This window comes from Aristolochia californica, unplaced genomic scaffold, assembly GCF_029961685.1.
Source record: "Aristolochia californica isolate CCGP_79_NKW_82.1479 unplaced genomic scaffold, dmAriCali1.0.hap1 SCAF_7, whole genome shotgun sequence".
NCBI classification, from domain to species: Eukaryota; Viridiplantae; Streptophyta; class Magnoliopsida; order Piperales; family Aristolochiaceae; genus Aristolochia; species Aristolochia californica.
The window spans coordinates 38,062,698-38,078,267 of NW_027182268.1; the positions used below are offsets into that span (position 1 = coordinate 38,062,698).

The following is a 15,570-nucleotide window of genomic DNA, read 5'->3' on the forward strand; positions in this document are numbered from 1 at the left end:
TCTCAATTATCCGGGCCAAATCTATGCAAGATCGAGGCAAATATGATTGCGGTAAGAAGATGGGGACCGCTTTTGATTGAATCCGATTAAACAGGCCGGTCGGGACTGGTGTTATTCTGATTATGATTGCGGTCGGAGTTGGGTTTTATACTAAAACCCGCCCCGGCCCGTCCATCTTCCAATCTGTGTACATGCGCAGTGCGCACTTTAAAAAGAAAATCCGTTCGCTTCCCGGGCTAAGAACACTTCGAGAATTGGCTGTTCTCGTGAAAATGGCGGATGGGCTTGTCTTCAACAACATTCTCCTGGGAGGCCGGGGTGGTACGGTGAGTTATAATTCCCGTAGTTTTTTCTTACTGTTTTGTGTTTTATTTTTCGTGTTTACTGGTGTCCATTTATTGGCCTTCCAAGCGATTGAATGTGTGGATTGAGAAATTTCCTAGGGTTTCGAATTTTGTGGTATAGTTATTGCTACTTTGTTTATAAGGGTAGCATATTTAAAGACGTAGGAAGATTTTGGGAATGACAAAAATTTCTGATGGTTCATTTCACAAAACGCAGAACCCAGGACAGCTTACGGTCCATTCGGCCGGGATCAGGTGGAAGAAAATCGGAGGTCAGGGAGAAGCAAGGGTTCTGAACCTTGAAAAGGCAAACATCCTTGCTGTTTCATGGATGAAGATACCTAGAACCTTTGAGGTCAGTGTAAAGGGCAAGGACGGCTTATACTACAAATTCACTGGTTTCCGTGAACAGGTATGCTGCTTCTTTTGGGAAAGTTATGTTCTCACTCCTTTTCATGCTGAGAACCGGGAAAAATATATGTATTGATAGCTGTTTGGATGCAACAGACCGAAATGAGCATATGGGTATTATTTGAGATGGGCAGTTCTATTTCTTGCAGGGAAAATCGTCTTTAAATTTTTCTGGAAGTTTTTAAACTTTAAATTACGTGAGTGTCATTCTAGTGCTATTTTAAGTTGCTCTGTCACTTTAGACAAAAAAAATGTGAACAGTTCCAGCTTTGAAGGGTGTTTGTAATTAGCTAGAAATATCTGTGTGGGCCATATGGTGTTTTAAACGACTGATTGCAAGACTTTCTTCTCAGTTTTTTATTCTTGTTGCGGGAACTTCATAAACAAAATGAAGAAGGGTACAAAGATTTAGAGTTCATTTTTGTTTAATTTTTTCACTAAGGCTTGAAACGAGTGTTAACTACCATAAGCCAATCAAGGAAAAAATAGTGCTGAGGAATGTTACATCATGACAATTATGGGACGAATCATGGCAAGGAAGAGTTTGGCAGCTTCATTTATCTGATGGCTTCCTGAGTATCCTAACTATTGAAAATCTTGTATTGAACCTTCAAATAAGTCAATAGTGACTTTCCATATTCTTGCTTGCTGGTTTCGTTTACCTTGAGTTTCTATGTTAGTTGGAATATGTTATTATCTATCATATGCTATTGTCCTTTAATACTTTGTAAGGACCCTATGCTAACTTCTTTATCAGGATGTCAGTAATCTGACAGCTTTTATTCAAAGCACTATCGGAATAACACCAGAGGAGAAACAACTCTCTATCAGTGGCCTGAGTTGGGGTGAAGTTGATTTAAGTGGTCAGTGACTATCTGTACCTTGCTATCTTTTTTTTTTCCTCGTAGATCATCATAGACAGTTGCATAGCATCAGAACTCCACTCTATAATATTTTCCAACCATTTTTAGGTGGACTTTTTTGGTTTATGTTGCACAAACTTATAAATGATCATTTTCCTTCCACTTGGATTGTGCCTCTTAATTGCTAATGGATGCTTGTGGACTGCTCTTGTGTTTAGTACTTCCTTTGCAAATTAAAGTTGTACTTCTTCTCTTCCACTTTTATGTTGTAATATATGCATCTTCGTCCATTTCAGTGCAGATTCATTTCAGCAATCTTGATTTCCCATTCTTGACTTGTTTTTTCTCTTCCAAAACCTTGTGCAACATTTTTTGCAGGCAATTTACTGACTTTTTTAGTGGGTTCAAAGCACGCATTTGAAGTGTCATTAGCTGATGTTGCCCAAACTCAGCTTCAAGGAAAAAATGATGTATCACTGGAGTTCCATGTTGATGACACAAGGGGGGCTAATGAGGTTGGTATCTTAACCCTTTGTTTCTTGGGCAACCATTTGTGCAAGTCATAGAACTTAGTTGTACGTGAAACAGAAGTGGAAAGGGATTTTTATGATCAAAATCCTGAAAAATCACATAATATGCACAAGTGCTATTAATGTGTTTGCATGTATGTGTCCGCATGCACAGGCATGCAGACATGGACACATTCACAATTGTGCATGTTTGTATATGTATACTCATTGGCAAATGGGATCTCATGATATGTTTGCAAATAAGCATGTATCTTAGGCATTTTAAGAACATGTAGGACTAATTGATCTTGGTGGCTTTCTGTTGCACTTTAAGAGTATAATGAAGCAAGTGGTCATCTGAAGTAAATGACTTTCAAACAATTTACCTTCCTGAATTTTTTGTTGTTCTAACAGTTTCTATTTCATGTTAACAGAAAGATTCATTGATGGAGATAAGTTTCCATGTACCTAATTCAAATACACAGTTTGTTGGTGATGAAAATCACCCTCCTGCTCAGGTGAAAAGTGTGCTGACTTTGTTTGGTTTGTTGTAATATCTTCTTATGGAGTTTTTATTTATTTATTCATGATCCAAATTTTTTACCTCCTTTGCATTATGACAGGTGTTCCGAGACAAAATCATGTCTATGGCTGATGTTGGTGCATCTGGTGAAGATGCTGTTGCTTTGTTTGAGGGCATTGCAATTCTTACTCCTAGGTTTGTCTGATAATCCTGCTGTGCCCTCAAGTTTGGTTGTAATTAGCTAATAGTTTGTATATCTAATGTTGACCTTTACTTTTGCAGAGGGCGGTACACTGTTGAACTCCATTCGTCATTCTTGAGGCTTCAAGGACAGGCTAATGATTTTAAAATTCAATATACCAGCATTGTTCGCCTTTTTGTACTTCCTAAGGTACTGCATTAGTCCTGATTTAAGAGCTTATCAACATTTATTGAATACTAGTTTGGCAGGATTCTCTGATACCTAGTTATACTAGTTTTACTTTGCTGTATTATTTCATACCTATCTCACTTTCTGTGATATTTGGTTTTTGTTCCTATAGTTATGTTATTTTTGTTGGGTTGTCACATCATTTTGTTTCATTTCTGTTGCAATTTGTACAGTCCAATCAACCACATACTTTTGTTGTTGTGACTCTTGACCCACCTATTCGCAAGGGCCAAACTTTGTACCCCCATATCGTTTTGCAGGTATTGTGGTCTAGTTCACTGCACTAATTGTTCTTTTGGTAATTTACTTCGGAACTAATAGTGCTTTATTTTCCTTTCTTTTGGTCGTGAAGTTTGAAACAGATTTTGTCGTTGAAACTTCTCTGACAATGAATGAGGACCTCTTGAATACCAAATACAAAGACAAGTTAGAAGCATCATACAAGGTACTAAGCAAATCATTTCCTCACCTTTTGATCTGTAGTTAGTATCTGTTTACAGTTTATTAATTATAACATGTTTTTCTGAGGGATTTGATATGTTGATTGCATTATTTGATATGGCTGGAGCAACTATATGAGTAAAATGCCTATCCTGACGCATATGCATTCATTCTTCTTACAAATGTCGACTATTTTCTGCTGGATTGAAAGTATTTGAATGTGTGGTTGAGGGGAGGGGGGTGGAGGGTAGGCACACGAGTGTGTGGATGTATGTGCCTACTAGTTCAATATGGGCCTATTCATTTTCTAGTTGGACAACATAGGCCCATACGTATTCTAAATTATTGTGGAGCATGTGAGGTTGTGTATGCTTATTTGAGCATGGGATGTGGGCTCCACATTGGACATATGAATAGGCATTAAATTAGGCCTTTTACTGTTAGGCTTATGAGTTGGGTTCATGTATTTGGTGTGTGACCTCTCCATGACCATCATTTGTGTTATGTGGTTCTTACAGTTTATGATCCTAAAAGTGGCCATTATTCTATTATGGGTCTGCAATACTGGTAAGTGAATGGTTGGCTCAGATACCAATATTGGTGAAGGTACTGCATTGAAAGTCATAAGCCATTCTGATTAGGGATGTAAATTTGTAATAAAAGGAATTGATGGTTTTGTGTCCATGGACAAATCATTTGTTTGTTACCTGTTTATTATTTTTTTGAAAAGTGTTAGATAACTGATAAATAACTGATAATTGTTTTTACATCCTGCGTCAAAAAAGAAAAAAAATCTGATAAATAACTGATAATATAGTAAATAGAATCCAGAATAAAGAAAACAAAAAAATTCCTTGATTTGAGGATTAACCGGGTATTGGGATCAATTTTACTGCTAATCAAATAAGGATAGATTGTTTGGAGTTCTGTTCTTCAATATGGTTCTTATCGTTTTGAAGACAAATTTCTTCTAGAATGGAACAACTTTCTTTTGTAAGTTAGAGTTTGAGCTTCTGCACAAGCCTTCATTGGAGAGTAAAAGGGCTGCATAGAAAGTGATCTTTATTTTAGCAGCTAGATTAGAAAGTAATGAGAGGGTTTCTCGAAGTATTTATTTGATGATGCGCAGATTATATATTTACCCCTTGTATCTGTATCCTTAAATGGGTATAGGTATTATGTAAGAAACTAGTCTTACCTATGTCCTTTTTGTATAATAAGTGATAAAGCAGTAATTGATTGTCATTTTTCAAAATCTTACATGAATAAAATTTTGCATTAATGGGAAGAGCTGGATAGTAGGTAATTGGGTAAAATTCAGTTCAAATGCTGAACAGCAATGTCCGTATGTGTTGAATTTCTGGAAAAGAGAAGAACTTAATTAATTTGTTGTAATTTGAGTACACAAGCATCTATTTATAATAGAGGAAACAAGTGGAATTCAATTATAATTAAACTACTCTTGTCTCAGTTACACCCAAAGTCAAATACTTAAAGATAAGTCCTAGAACAATTGAATAACTGAATATAAATAGAAGACTAACATAATTAAAACACTTTTAACTGAGAATCTTCCATGAGACCTTCTCCTGTGAGACTCTTGTAAGACTCCGCCATATTAATTTTGGCTCTGTGAGAGTTATGTAAGACTCTTTCATATTTGCTCTTCAACACTGCCCTTCAAGTTGGAGTTTATAACTTCAGCTTGCAATGAAAATGATTCTTGGTCTTTAATCTTGGTTTTCAATCTTCATTGGCTAAAACGTTTTCATAAATTTTAAATCTTCGTTATTTGTTTTCCCCATTTCTTGAATATTTTGGTCACATAAAAATTACGACAACTTGTGGAACAAAATACATCTTTCTTGTACTTCTTTTTCTACTTTCCCTCCTCAAGTTAGGGAGAAAAAAGGATAAATAGCTCTATACAACAAAACACAAAGTGGGAGAAGAAAACCACTTCTAGCCGTACAACAAAGCCCCATACACCAGTCAAAATGGTCATAGTCTGAAACACATTGTGCTCAATTTTAAAGGCGGAAAAACAACCCAACTTTAGGGCTTAACAAAGAGGACTACTCACTTTTTAAGGGTAACTCAAACACAAATCACCTATTTGGTAAAGAATAAAAGACTTGACTCAAGTTGGAAGTTGGGCACACTCCTATACTTTTCAGGTAGTGGGTCTAGGCATTGCTCTGAAGTAATGAAACACAAGAAGATAAATTGAAGAAATACTAGAGAAAAATAAACCGGGAGGAGGTGACCATGCAACACTCATACTTCCAAAGCTACCTTTTTTTAAAAAAAACTAGGGGAAACTATAATAGCAGAACTTCTAGGTGACCATAATTTTTCGGAGTTAACTATGCGGAAGATATACAACCAAGTAACAAAAAAGCAAAATTTGAAAACAACATGGAAGTAAGATATTGCATACCTTGAATAAGCACATCATGGAGTGATCAAGTCTGAGCAAAACTCTCTTATTAGAAGAGAAATTTGGCTTAAAAAATCGGATTTTAAGACAAAAAAAACTCAATTCATGTCAATGCATGGAGAGATAATAAGAGAGAAAATAAGAAAAACATAGAGATTTTCGGTAGAACTGACCTTTGGCACTTCTGATATCGATACCACCTAAAATATTGCTCAGAATCACAAACGGTTTGTTGCTAAAGAAACTAGACTCAAAGAGCTTTGATTTGATATCTAATTTGACATAAAAAGATTCGTTCTTGAATCTTTTATGACCTTTTGTTTTTCTTCGTTATGTAGTTTGACCCTTATCGACTCCAATGCGAATATCTCCTTAAATATAAATCAGATTGACATGAAATTTTCTCCTTCTAAAACTAGACTTCGATACCTTTCATCCAAGTATAATTTTTCTTCATAAAATATACTTCTTTTGAGAGAAAGAATCTGATAGATTTCGGACTCTGCAATCTGGTTGAACTGAGTACTCTTTCTTCTTTGACCGACATGATCGGTGACCCTTGCGAAATTAATATCTCCCTCTAGAAAACTTAGATTGAGAATTGGTTTGATAAGGTAGAAAATAGACTTACAAATATTTCTTTTGACATATAAAGTCTTCCTATGGCTTAAAATGGCTCGAAAAGTGAATCTTTCTGCTGCTGCTCAAACCTCTCTTACAGTCTGACCTTTGCTGTTTCAAATATCAATTTCTCTTTGTAGAAAACTCTAATTGCCAAATTTCTTTTTGCTTTGAAAAGTAGACTAGAAGATTTTTTCGTCAATATATAATTTGCAATATGAAAAACTCAATATGGAGGTGTGAATGTCAAGAAAACAGCGGGTACTTGGATAGGAAAGAAAGAAAAAGGTAAAATACGAACTAGAGATAATAAATCAGAAAAAAATTCACATTATCTCTGTGGGTTGACCGACTCAACTCACATAACCAGTTCTGATACTTTGTTGAATTTCTAGAAAAGGGAAAAACTTCCTTAACTTGTAATTTGAGTACATATGCCTTTATTTATAATAGAGGTAACAAGTAGAATCCAATTACAATTAAACTACCTTTGTCCCAGTTACACCCAAAATCAAAAGCTTAAAGATAAGCCCTAGAACAATTGAACATAAATTGAAGACTAACATAACTAAAACACCTTTAACTGAGATTCTTCTGTGAGACCTCATCCTGTGAGACTCTGGTAAGAATCCACCACATTAATTCTTCTCTATGAGACTTCTTTTTGTGAGAGTCATGTAAAAAATTTTCTTATTTGCTCTTCAACAATATGAATCTTTCTCAGTACCTGTTCCAGCCGCACTATGTAAGCAGTTTTAATTGTACACTTTTGTGGTTTTAGGCATTTTTTCGTGTGCCAGGTACACATGTACTATGATTTAATTGTTTCCATTGTGGTTTATTGGGTCAGCTATCATTTTGTATCTTTGTTTGATCTTTGATTGACCAGTGGAATATCCCCTACATGTCCTCACAATTACAAGTGAGACATGATATAAGAAAATAAAAAGAGTTGACTCACTTTTAGTATTCAGAGATAAATTGCATTGACTTCTCAAAAACTATACTTCAAATTGTAACAACTGTACTTTTATAATTTCCATTTTTGAACTGAAACTTCGGATATATTTCAGTCTTAATTCTAGAGTTATATTGTGAATGAATTCTGCAAAAAAGTAATTTTTATTAAGTCTGAGCTACAATGGTTGTCTTCACCCCCATGAGTTACAACGTTCGTCTTCGCCCTCATGCTTACAGGCAGCTCTGAGAACTGAGTTCCCTGTTATGAATTGAGCTATAAGCATGCTAATTCAAATAGCTTACCGGCTCTGTTCCTATGACTGAACTTTCTAATTTTCAACTAGGACTTTTAAACTAGCTATAAAAAGAATTTCCATACTTTTATTTATTCTATTCTTGAAAAGTTTTTCATCGAAGTTGTGTCAAGCACGTTTATCACCTGTGGGTCTTATTAATTAGGCTTAAGAGATTTTGATAGGAGGAGGGCAGTATCAGTGTGGCGCAATGTCAATCACTTCACTGTGGTTCTGTTAGTCAGTGGATATGAGTGTATCCTGCATCAATCACCGACTTAGTTCCTATGGCTGAGCTATCTAATTTTTAACTTAGAACTTCTAAACTAGCTATAAAAAGTATTTCCGTACTTTTATATATTCTACACAATATTCCTTCTTGAAAAGCTTTTCATTGAAGGTGTATCAAGCACATTTATCACATATGAGTCTTATTAATTAGGTTTAAGAGATTTTGATAGGAGGAGGCAATATCAGTGGCACAATGTCAATCTCTTCACTGTGATTTTGTTAGTCAGTAAATATGAGTGTATCCTGCATTACTTTGGTGCTCCTTCAGGCACTGATTGATTAGAAATAAGGTTATGTGGATTGTTGGGCCTTTGCCTCAATCACTCTGCATTGGGGGTGGGGAAAGGTCTCTTGTGTGAGGCTTTAGTTGCAGTTTGATGGACCTTTTTTATTTTTTTTTGGACTCATTGATGGACATTTATTTAACCAACTAAGTGGGTTTCATCTTCAGGGGTTAATTCATGAAGTCTTTACTGGAATACTGCGTGGTCTGTCTGGAGCTAAAGTCACTCGACCTGGAAAATTCAGAAGTTGCCAACATGGATATGCTGTAAAATCTTCATTAAAAGCTGAAGATGGAGTCCTCTATCCCCTGGAAAAAGGCTTCTTCTTTTTGCCTAAACCCCCTACACTCATTCTCCATGATGAGGTAACAAATCAATTGAGAAAAATTGGCATGCCTTTCTGTTTACCATTGAATTATATCGGTTCCTTATGGTGTCTTGTTACTTGACTAATCTAATATGGCATTAATTTTTTTTATATGTATTATATTTCATGCCTAGATTGAATATGTTGAGTTTGAGAGACATGGAACTGGAGCCTCCAGTTCGCAATATCACTATTTCGATCTGCTTGTAAAATTGAAGAATGAGCAAGAGCATTTGTTCCGGAACATCCAGAGGAATGAGTATCATAACCTTTTTGACTTCATTAGGTAGGTTTATGTGACCTTTTTGTTTTTTGTGAGGATCTTGTCGTATTGCATGGCTGAGATTGCATTAGAATACAGTGGGTTCTGTTGCCTTGTTAGAAGATAGTCCAAAAGGTATTTCTGTTATGTTAGTTGCAACACGCTTCCATAATTTTTTATATTATGTTTTCCAGTGGGAAGGGTCTGAAAATCATGAACCTTGGAGAAATGCAAACTACAGATGGTGTTGCAGCTGTTCTCAATAATGATGATGATGATGCTGTTGACCCACATCTTGAGCGTATTAGAAATGCAGCTGGTGGTGATGAAAGTGATGAAGAGGTACTTTACTTTGATCTTGTATGATTGATTTGCTGATTGGACTAGGATGCTTGACGTTGTGATATATGGTTGTTTGCAGGATGAAGATTTTGTTTTGGACAAGGATGATGGAGGCTCTCCAACAGATGATTCAGGAGAAGAAGAGTCAGATGCTAGTGAGAGCAAAGACTACAAAGAAGTAAGCAGGCTTCACCTGTTCTCACTGTATCAAGTCTCTTCACTTTTAAAAATCTGTACTCTTTTCATTTCACATGCTGAAAGACACATGATTTATGCTGAGAATGTCTTATTAACTTTGACACACGGTCTCTGTGATTCAGAAACCTGCAAAGAAGGAAGGCAAGAAAGAAGGCGCTACCTCCAAGCCTGCCTCAAAGAGGAAAGCCAAGGATGGGGATGAGGAGAGTTCTAAGAAGAGAAAACAAAAGAGGAAAAAAGATCCTAATGCACCAAAGAGGGCGATGTCTGGTTTTATGTTTTTCTCTCAATCCGAGAGAGATGTAAGTTTTTCTACAGTTCTGTGGTTCTTGTGGAATAAATACCCATGCAGACTTACGTAGTAATGCCTAGTATCATGGCTTTCATGTTGACATTTTATCTTTGAGGGCTAGATGTTCCTGTTCTTTAGTTGTGGCCGTTTTATCTCTTTGATTTGGTGAACTTGGATTAGTCTTGACCCACCACCATGTTTGTGTTTTGCAGCCTCTAAAGAAAGATAATCCCGGACTGTCATTTACAGACGTGGGTAGAGCTCTGGGAGAGAAGTGGAAGAAGATGACAGGTATTTCCAATGTTCTTATATTCGGTGTTTGGTTGTTGTCTATTTGTAATACATTGTGATACTTGTTGATCTTTCAGCGGAGGAGAAGGAGCCCCATGAGCAAAAAGCTCGGGATGATCAGAAGCGGTACAAGGAAGAGATGGCCGGTTATAAGAATACTCCTACAAATAAAGATTCCGGCAATGAGTCGGACAGTGCTCAGACGTGAAAGAATTTAGTGATAGCTACAGTAGAACTGGCACATTTATAACATGCAATATCGTTATCGTTTGCAAGTTTTTGTTATCCTTTTTACGGCTCAATTGGCTGTATACCAGTTTTTCTCTTCTTGATGGAATCAGAAGAGAGAGAGAGTATACGGGAAGTTTCTGGTCACCTCGCATTAAGAAGATGAGGCATGCAGTTGAGAACGTTGTTTTGTTGCTCAAGTGTGTGTGCTTTTTTAGCTTCGGTTCCGTATTTAAAAGTAGGGCAGTAATGCAACGTTGCAAAAGTTTTATGTCAGATTTTCAACCAAATTATTAGGTATGCATCAGAGTGGAGCAGCATAGCTCAAAATACTGTAAACAACAAGGAATCAAAAGTAAGAGAACACAACACGGGGATTTACTTAGGTAGGTTAGGCACTCCTACCTCCTCGTTACTGAATCCCTTCAAAACATTACTTTACTCTTCTTCCGCTATTCATTATATTAGGACTATTATTCGGCACAGTTCCTTTTCACCAACTGTTTACAAGGGCCCGGGGGCTCCTCCCCCTCTGCTACTAGATAGTATCGAAAGTGAGGGATCCCCTCTGTTGTCAGCAACGAAAAGGGTGTGGGAGTTGAATATGCTTCGTCCTCCTCAATTCGTTCTTTTATTTAAATTTTTATTCAAAAGATGATGATGATCTCTGCTTCAACTGGCCCTGAAACAGGATTGAACCATACTCACTTTACCGCATAGATTTTTATAACATCAATCGGACCGTGAATCTTTTCACTGTTTGCATCATTTACCGCATATAGTCTACTAACAAACGGGACGGTCATAATCATCGCAATTTACGAGTGCAATGCCAATTAACACTGCAAAGATTATCCGTTCAAAATCGCTTTGCATGGAAGTGATGACAATGGAATATGTACCGAAAGAAAGAAAGACACCGGAACCCACACCTGATTTACAAGAGATGCTGGAGTGGAGGGTCTCATATCAAAGATTTTGTGGTTTCTTTTATTCCAAATGGACCATCAAGTAAGTGCCAGCATAGTGCCCCAAATCTTTCGAACAAATACAAGTGTGACTTCAAATCGGAAAACAAGATGGATATTACACATACAGTTGAGCCGGGAGGCTTTCAAAACATTAAACAAATTCCTATCCACGGCTGTAAGCCTGTACTGAAGCTGTCTGCAGCGCTGAAATGTTGGTGTTGTTCTTTTTTCGAGGAACCTATCTGTCTTCTTTCGCTGATGTCTCATCTAGGCCAGGAAAACAGAGTCGTACCTTGATCCGCCTTCGTTGTTGCCGACCTCTGACTTCTCATTGAGTTTCATAACCGGAAACATCCTGCCTATTGAAACCTGCCCTTCGAGAATGTCCGTGTTGCTCTCAGCGGAGGTCTGGACTGCTGATTTGAGAGTGACTTCTCCATCAACCCTTGGGTCGGAATTCGAGTCAAGGTGGGTTGCAGCAGTTGTTTCATCAATAGCCGTTTCATTTACTTCTTGGTTCCCAACAGCTTCATCGAGTGCCTGATTGTGAGTTGATGTATCGGCCAGAGACCGATTAGAAATTTCCTCTTCTCGAAACGTCGTGCTTTCATCAGGTTCAGCTTGATTATCGGAACGCGAAATATTCTCTACCTTTGAATTACTCACTTGTGTTTCACCTCTTGACTCGTTGAGTAGTACAGAAAAGTTACCCCCATTATTGATAATGATGTCTCGGATTGGGCAGTTTGTTTGACTTTTCGTTTCGGTTGACTCGTACCAGTTTTCCTCCATTCTCCTGTCTTTTGCTTCACTTGTATTTTTGTTTAGATCCTTCGTTTTGTCACTTTCAGGTTTCTCTTCTTCCCAGTTCACAATCGTTTCGTTTATAGTTTCTTGCTCGTTTTTACCCTCTTCGTTTAGTATCCTGACATCAGAATCTTCTTCTTGGTCACTCGTGACTTCTGCTTGTTGATTTTCTAGCTCCCTTTCACCCTCTTCAGCGGTTGCAAATTTATTATCAGAAATATCTTCTTCGTTGCTATCCTGTTCATTTTCCTGTGGAGCTTCTTCCTCGCTACCGTCTTTAGAATTGTATTTTTCGTTGCTCTGCAATTCTTTCTTCTGTGGAGAATCCTGCTCCCTTTTTCTCTCTTCGCTACCTTCCTCTTGGGATTCAAATTCTTTTTCTCCTTCAGGAATGTGTAGATTTGGCTCTCGAGTTCTCGATTCCTTCGCATCTTCTTCAGTATCCTTCATTTGATTATTTGAACTGTCTTCCACATCATTCTGTCTTTCCTCCTGCGGAGTATCGTCCTCCTTTTTTCCAACATCATCGATGTTCTTTTCTTCATTGTTCTGTGATTCTTCTTGAGTATATTGTTCATTGCCGAGAGTTCCCTTTCCAGGATGTACGCCAATTCCCTGCGATTCTTCATGTTCCCTATTCAGGTTTTCCTCTTCTGTCTTTTCTTCAGTTTTCTGATGCAATTCATCATCTTCAGCCCCCTCATTTCCTATAATTTGGTCTGAATTTCTGTCATCTGAATTGTTTCTCATCCCATCAGTAAATTCGAATTTCATTTTGCGACCAAAATCCAAGTTTCCATCACCTCCGTTGAGGGTGTTTTGGATTCCTTCAACATCAGTCTTCCTCTTTTCATGCGAGTTCCTGATTTGGTAGATCAGCCAGACACAAAAAGCCAAAAGCAAAGCAATCTTAAAGACATGCTTAACTTTCAAACCTTTTGCTCGTTGATTCCGGCTAGAGTACTGACCAAAGATCATTCTCTCCAAGTGCCCTGGTGGAGGAAATATATAAAATCAGCACCTCATAAGATTAAAAAAGAAAGAAAACCACAACGTTTTGCGAACTGCTTTTCCCTGCACGATCAGGAGATCTCAGAAAGTAAAAACAAAACTTAAGGATCACCGCCATGTTGCTGTATATGGCTCAGATCGGTGAACCATTTTCGAAATACTAAACCTTCAATCGGCGGGAAACTGAAGCCACGTCAATTGGTAGTTTATATCACAACAATCGCTAAGCTAAACCTGCCCTGAAATTTTCGTCGATCAACTAGATACAGAGTCTTGTGTCAGTTACTTCGATCCCAAACTTAAAAATGAGGACCATACAACAGAGAAACTAATGCAGTTTTTGCAAAGATTGACAACAACAGAGGTCTATGGAACCAAATAATCACTTGGCGCGAAGAACTGAATGAATCATGTAACTTCGAAAGAGAATAAGCAAAAAAGAGAGATAAAACAAAAGTGGTATGCTACTTCCTTTCTCAACCAGCACTTTTAAGGGTAGCATCAGGACTGAAATTACCACCGCCTAAGAATCGGATCTGCGAAAGTTTCATGCTTTCAATTACTAAGGAATATTTCTTGATGCCTTCTGCAGAGTCTAATTTGACCAAGAAAATTTCTTAAGAACACTGGACACAGTCATTTTTAAAACTCTGACAATGAAATTACTTCCGCCTGTCTTTAAAATAATAGGTCTCCACTCTCCTGAGAAGAATACTCCAGAATAAAATTCTCTGTCAAATCAACAACATACTGCAAAAATGCCAGAGCATGTGTTTTTTGACAGAAAATAAAAAACGTTCAGGTTTCTGAATGGTATGCTGAACAATTACGTGGAAGTTGAGAGAGAGATAATGCAAATCTTGTACTTTCAAATGAAAAGCAGCAAAGCCGATCTTGCTGTATTCTAAAAGAGCTTCATACGCAAGCGCACTTGTACAGACATTATCGATTAGTAAAAGAGCAGGTTATAAAATTGCAGAGGTAGTTTATGATACAACCACCTTACTCTTAAAAACAATCGGTCTATATTTCATATGAAAAAAAAAAAAAAGATGTCCTAATTCTCATCAAACTAAATTTATAAGAACCTATCCAGTTAAAAAACTTTGAGGAGAGAGATTCTCTCCGTTTCACACATCCAGTGACACTGAACGCAACACGAGCCCTATGAAAAATAGTTTATAAAGAAGGATCTCAAGAAGTGGCTTTCCGTTTTCGAAGACAAGAAATTAGAAATACATTTCTTTCTCCGGAAAGAAAAAAGAAAAGAACGAATCTAACGGAACAGAAGGCTACGTGTTACCTATTGCGGAGATCCAAAATGCAGAGGTCGGAGCAAAAATCAGCGGTTGAAGAAGATGATGGTAGCAGATCCGAAAAGACTGTGAGTGGATGCTGAGATCGGAGGACGGTATTAAGTGAAATCCGGATAGAGAGTGTGCCGCTTTGCTTCTGCAAACAGCTGCAGACAGCAGTTGAATCTTGTTCGTCGGCGAGTAAAAATGCTTAAAGAGATGAGAGAGCCAACCGAAGGTTATGAACCCAATGAGGCGGTTATTTTTTAATTATGTTCCAATAATGCCCTTGCATTCTCTAAAGTAGTACAAAGCCTTGGGTGCAGATTCTAAATGGACGTCTCGAGTTTGGGCCTTCTCATGGATGCGATGAGCATACATAGGGATAGTGGATGGGCTCAATTAAGTCCTTCACATCTAATTTGAACTAATTATTGTTAGAAGTCAATCTTTCCAATTAAATCATTAAGCATATGAAAAATGATACAAATGAGTGGTACTAAAAAATATACAAGTAATTAAATATCAACAACAACATTGAAAAAGAGTATTTCCAAAAAAAAAAAAGAGCACCGGGGAAGAAGACAGACCCACCTCCTTTTCCTTTTAAATTTTTTTAAAAATGTTTTTTTATTAATTTAAAATAGATGAGCGCTTACGGGACAAAAATCCCCATTCTTATCATACTAAGAAAGTGGTCCTGTTTTTTCCACCACAAAACACCGAAAAAGAGACGCATCTTTATGGTTTATTATATAATTTATTAAAAATGATATAATCATTAATGTAATTATCACTCACTTAGATTGAGTAATACTAATATCTGATAGAGATAGAGATAAACATAGTGATAGATATAAAGATAATGATAGAATTAGAGATAGACCCAAATTGTAAAGTCCTGATCACCTACGATCTCTCTATATAATTCTATAAATAGTTTACACTTGTTTAATAATAATCACGACCATATTATTCATCATTCTTATATTTTATAATATCAACTCTCAGACAAATCCATTTAATTAAGCTCACACTAAAATTCTACTGTTCATAACTATAAATTAAAATTTTTGATATAAACATTTAATCCTAT

General features: G+C 36.9%; 2 protein-coding genes across 2 annotated transcripts; one reads left to right on the plus strand and one right to left on the minus strand.

The window, feature by feature from the left end:
- The first annotated feature begins 237 nt into the window (after nt 1–237).
- LOC137936156 (FACT complex subunit SSRP1-like) lies at nt 238–10,572 on the plus strand. Its single transcript, XM_068780714.1, has 16 exons — nt 238–326; nt 562–756; nt 1,513–1,618; nt 1,997–2,133; nt 2,562–2,645; nt 2,751–2,845; nt 2,933–3,041; nt 3,254–3,340; nt 3,433–3,525; nt 8,578–8,775; nt 8,912–9,063; nt 9,234–9,381; nt 9,461–9,559; nt 9,702–9,881; nt 10,084–10,162; nt 10,240–10,572. Exons 1-16 carry the CDS (start codon nt 273–275, stop codon nt 10,368–10,370), a joined length of 1,947 nt encoding a protein of 648 aa, XP_068636815.1. The 5' UTR covers nt 238–272; the 3' UTR covers nt 10,371–10,572.
- An 808-nt stretch (nt 10,573–11,380) lies between these two features.
- Nucleotides 11,381–14,658, minus strand: LOC137937618 (chromatin modification-related protein EAF7-like). The gene is made up of 2 exons (XM_068782719.1): nt 14,483–14,658; nt 11,381–13,160 (listed from the first exon to the last, which is right to left on the minus strand). Exon 2 carries the CDS (start codon nt 13,144–13,146, stop codon nt 11,629–11,631), a length of 1,518 nt encoding a protein of 505 aa, XP_068638820.1. The 5' UTR covers nt 13,147–13,160; nt 14,483–14,658; the 3' UTR covers nt 11,381–11,628.
- Between the last annotated feature and the right edge of the window lie 912 nt (nt 14,659–15,570).

Coding starts and splice junctions, on each gene's coding strand:
- LOC137936156 (XM_068780714.1), top strand. CDS start 273: ATGGCGGATGGGCTTGTCTTCAACAACATTCTCCTGGGAGGCCGGGGT. Junction 757..1,512: donor TCACTGGTTTCCGTGAACAG/GTATGCTGCTTC, acceptor CTTCTTTATCAG/GATGTCAGTAATCTGACAGC. Junction 2,646..2,750: donor AAAATCACCCTCCTGCTCAG/GTGAAAAGTGTG, acceptor GCATTATGACAG/GTGTTCCGAGACAAAATCAT.
- LOC137937618 (XM_068782719.1), bottom strand. CDS start 13,146: ATGATCTTTGGTCAGTACTCTAGCCGGAATCAACGAGCAAAAGGTTTG.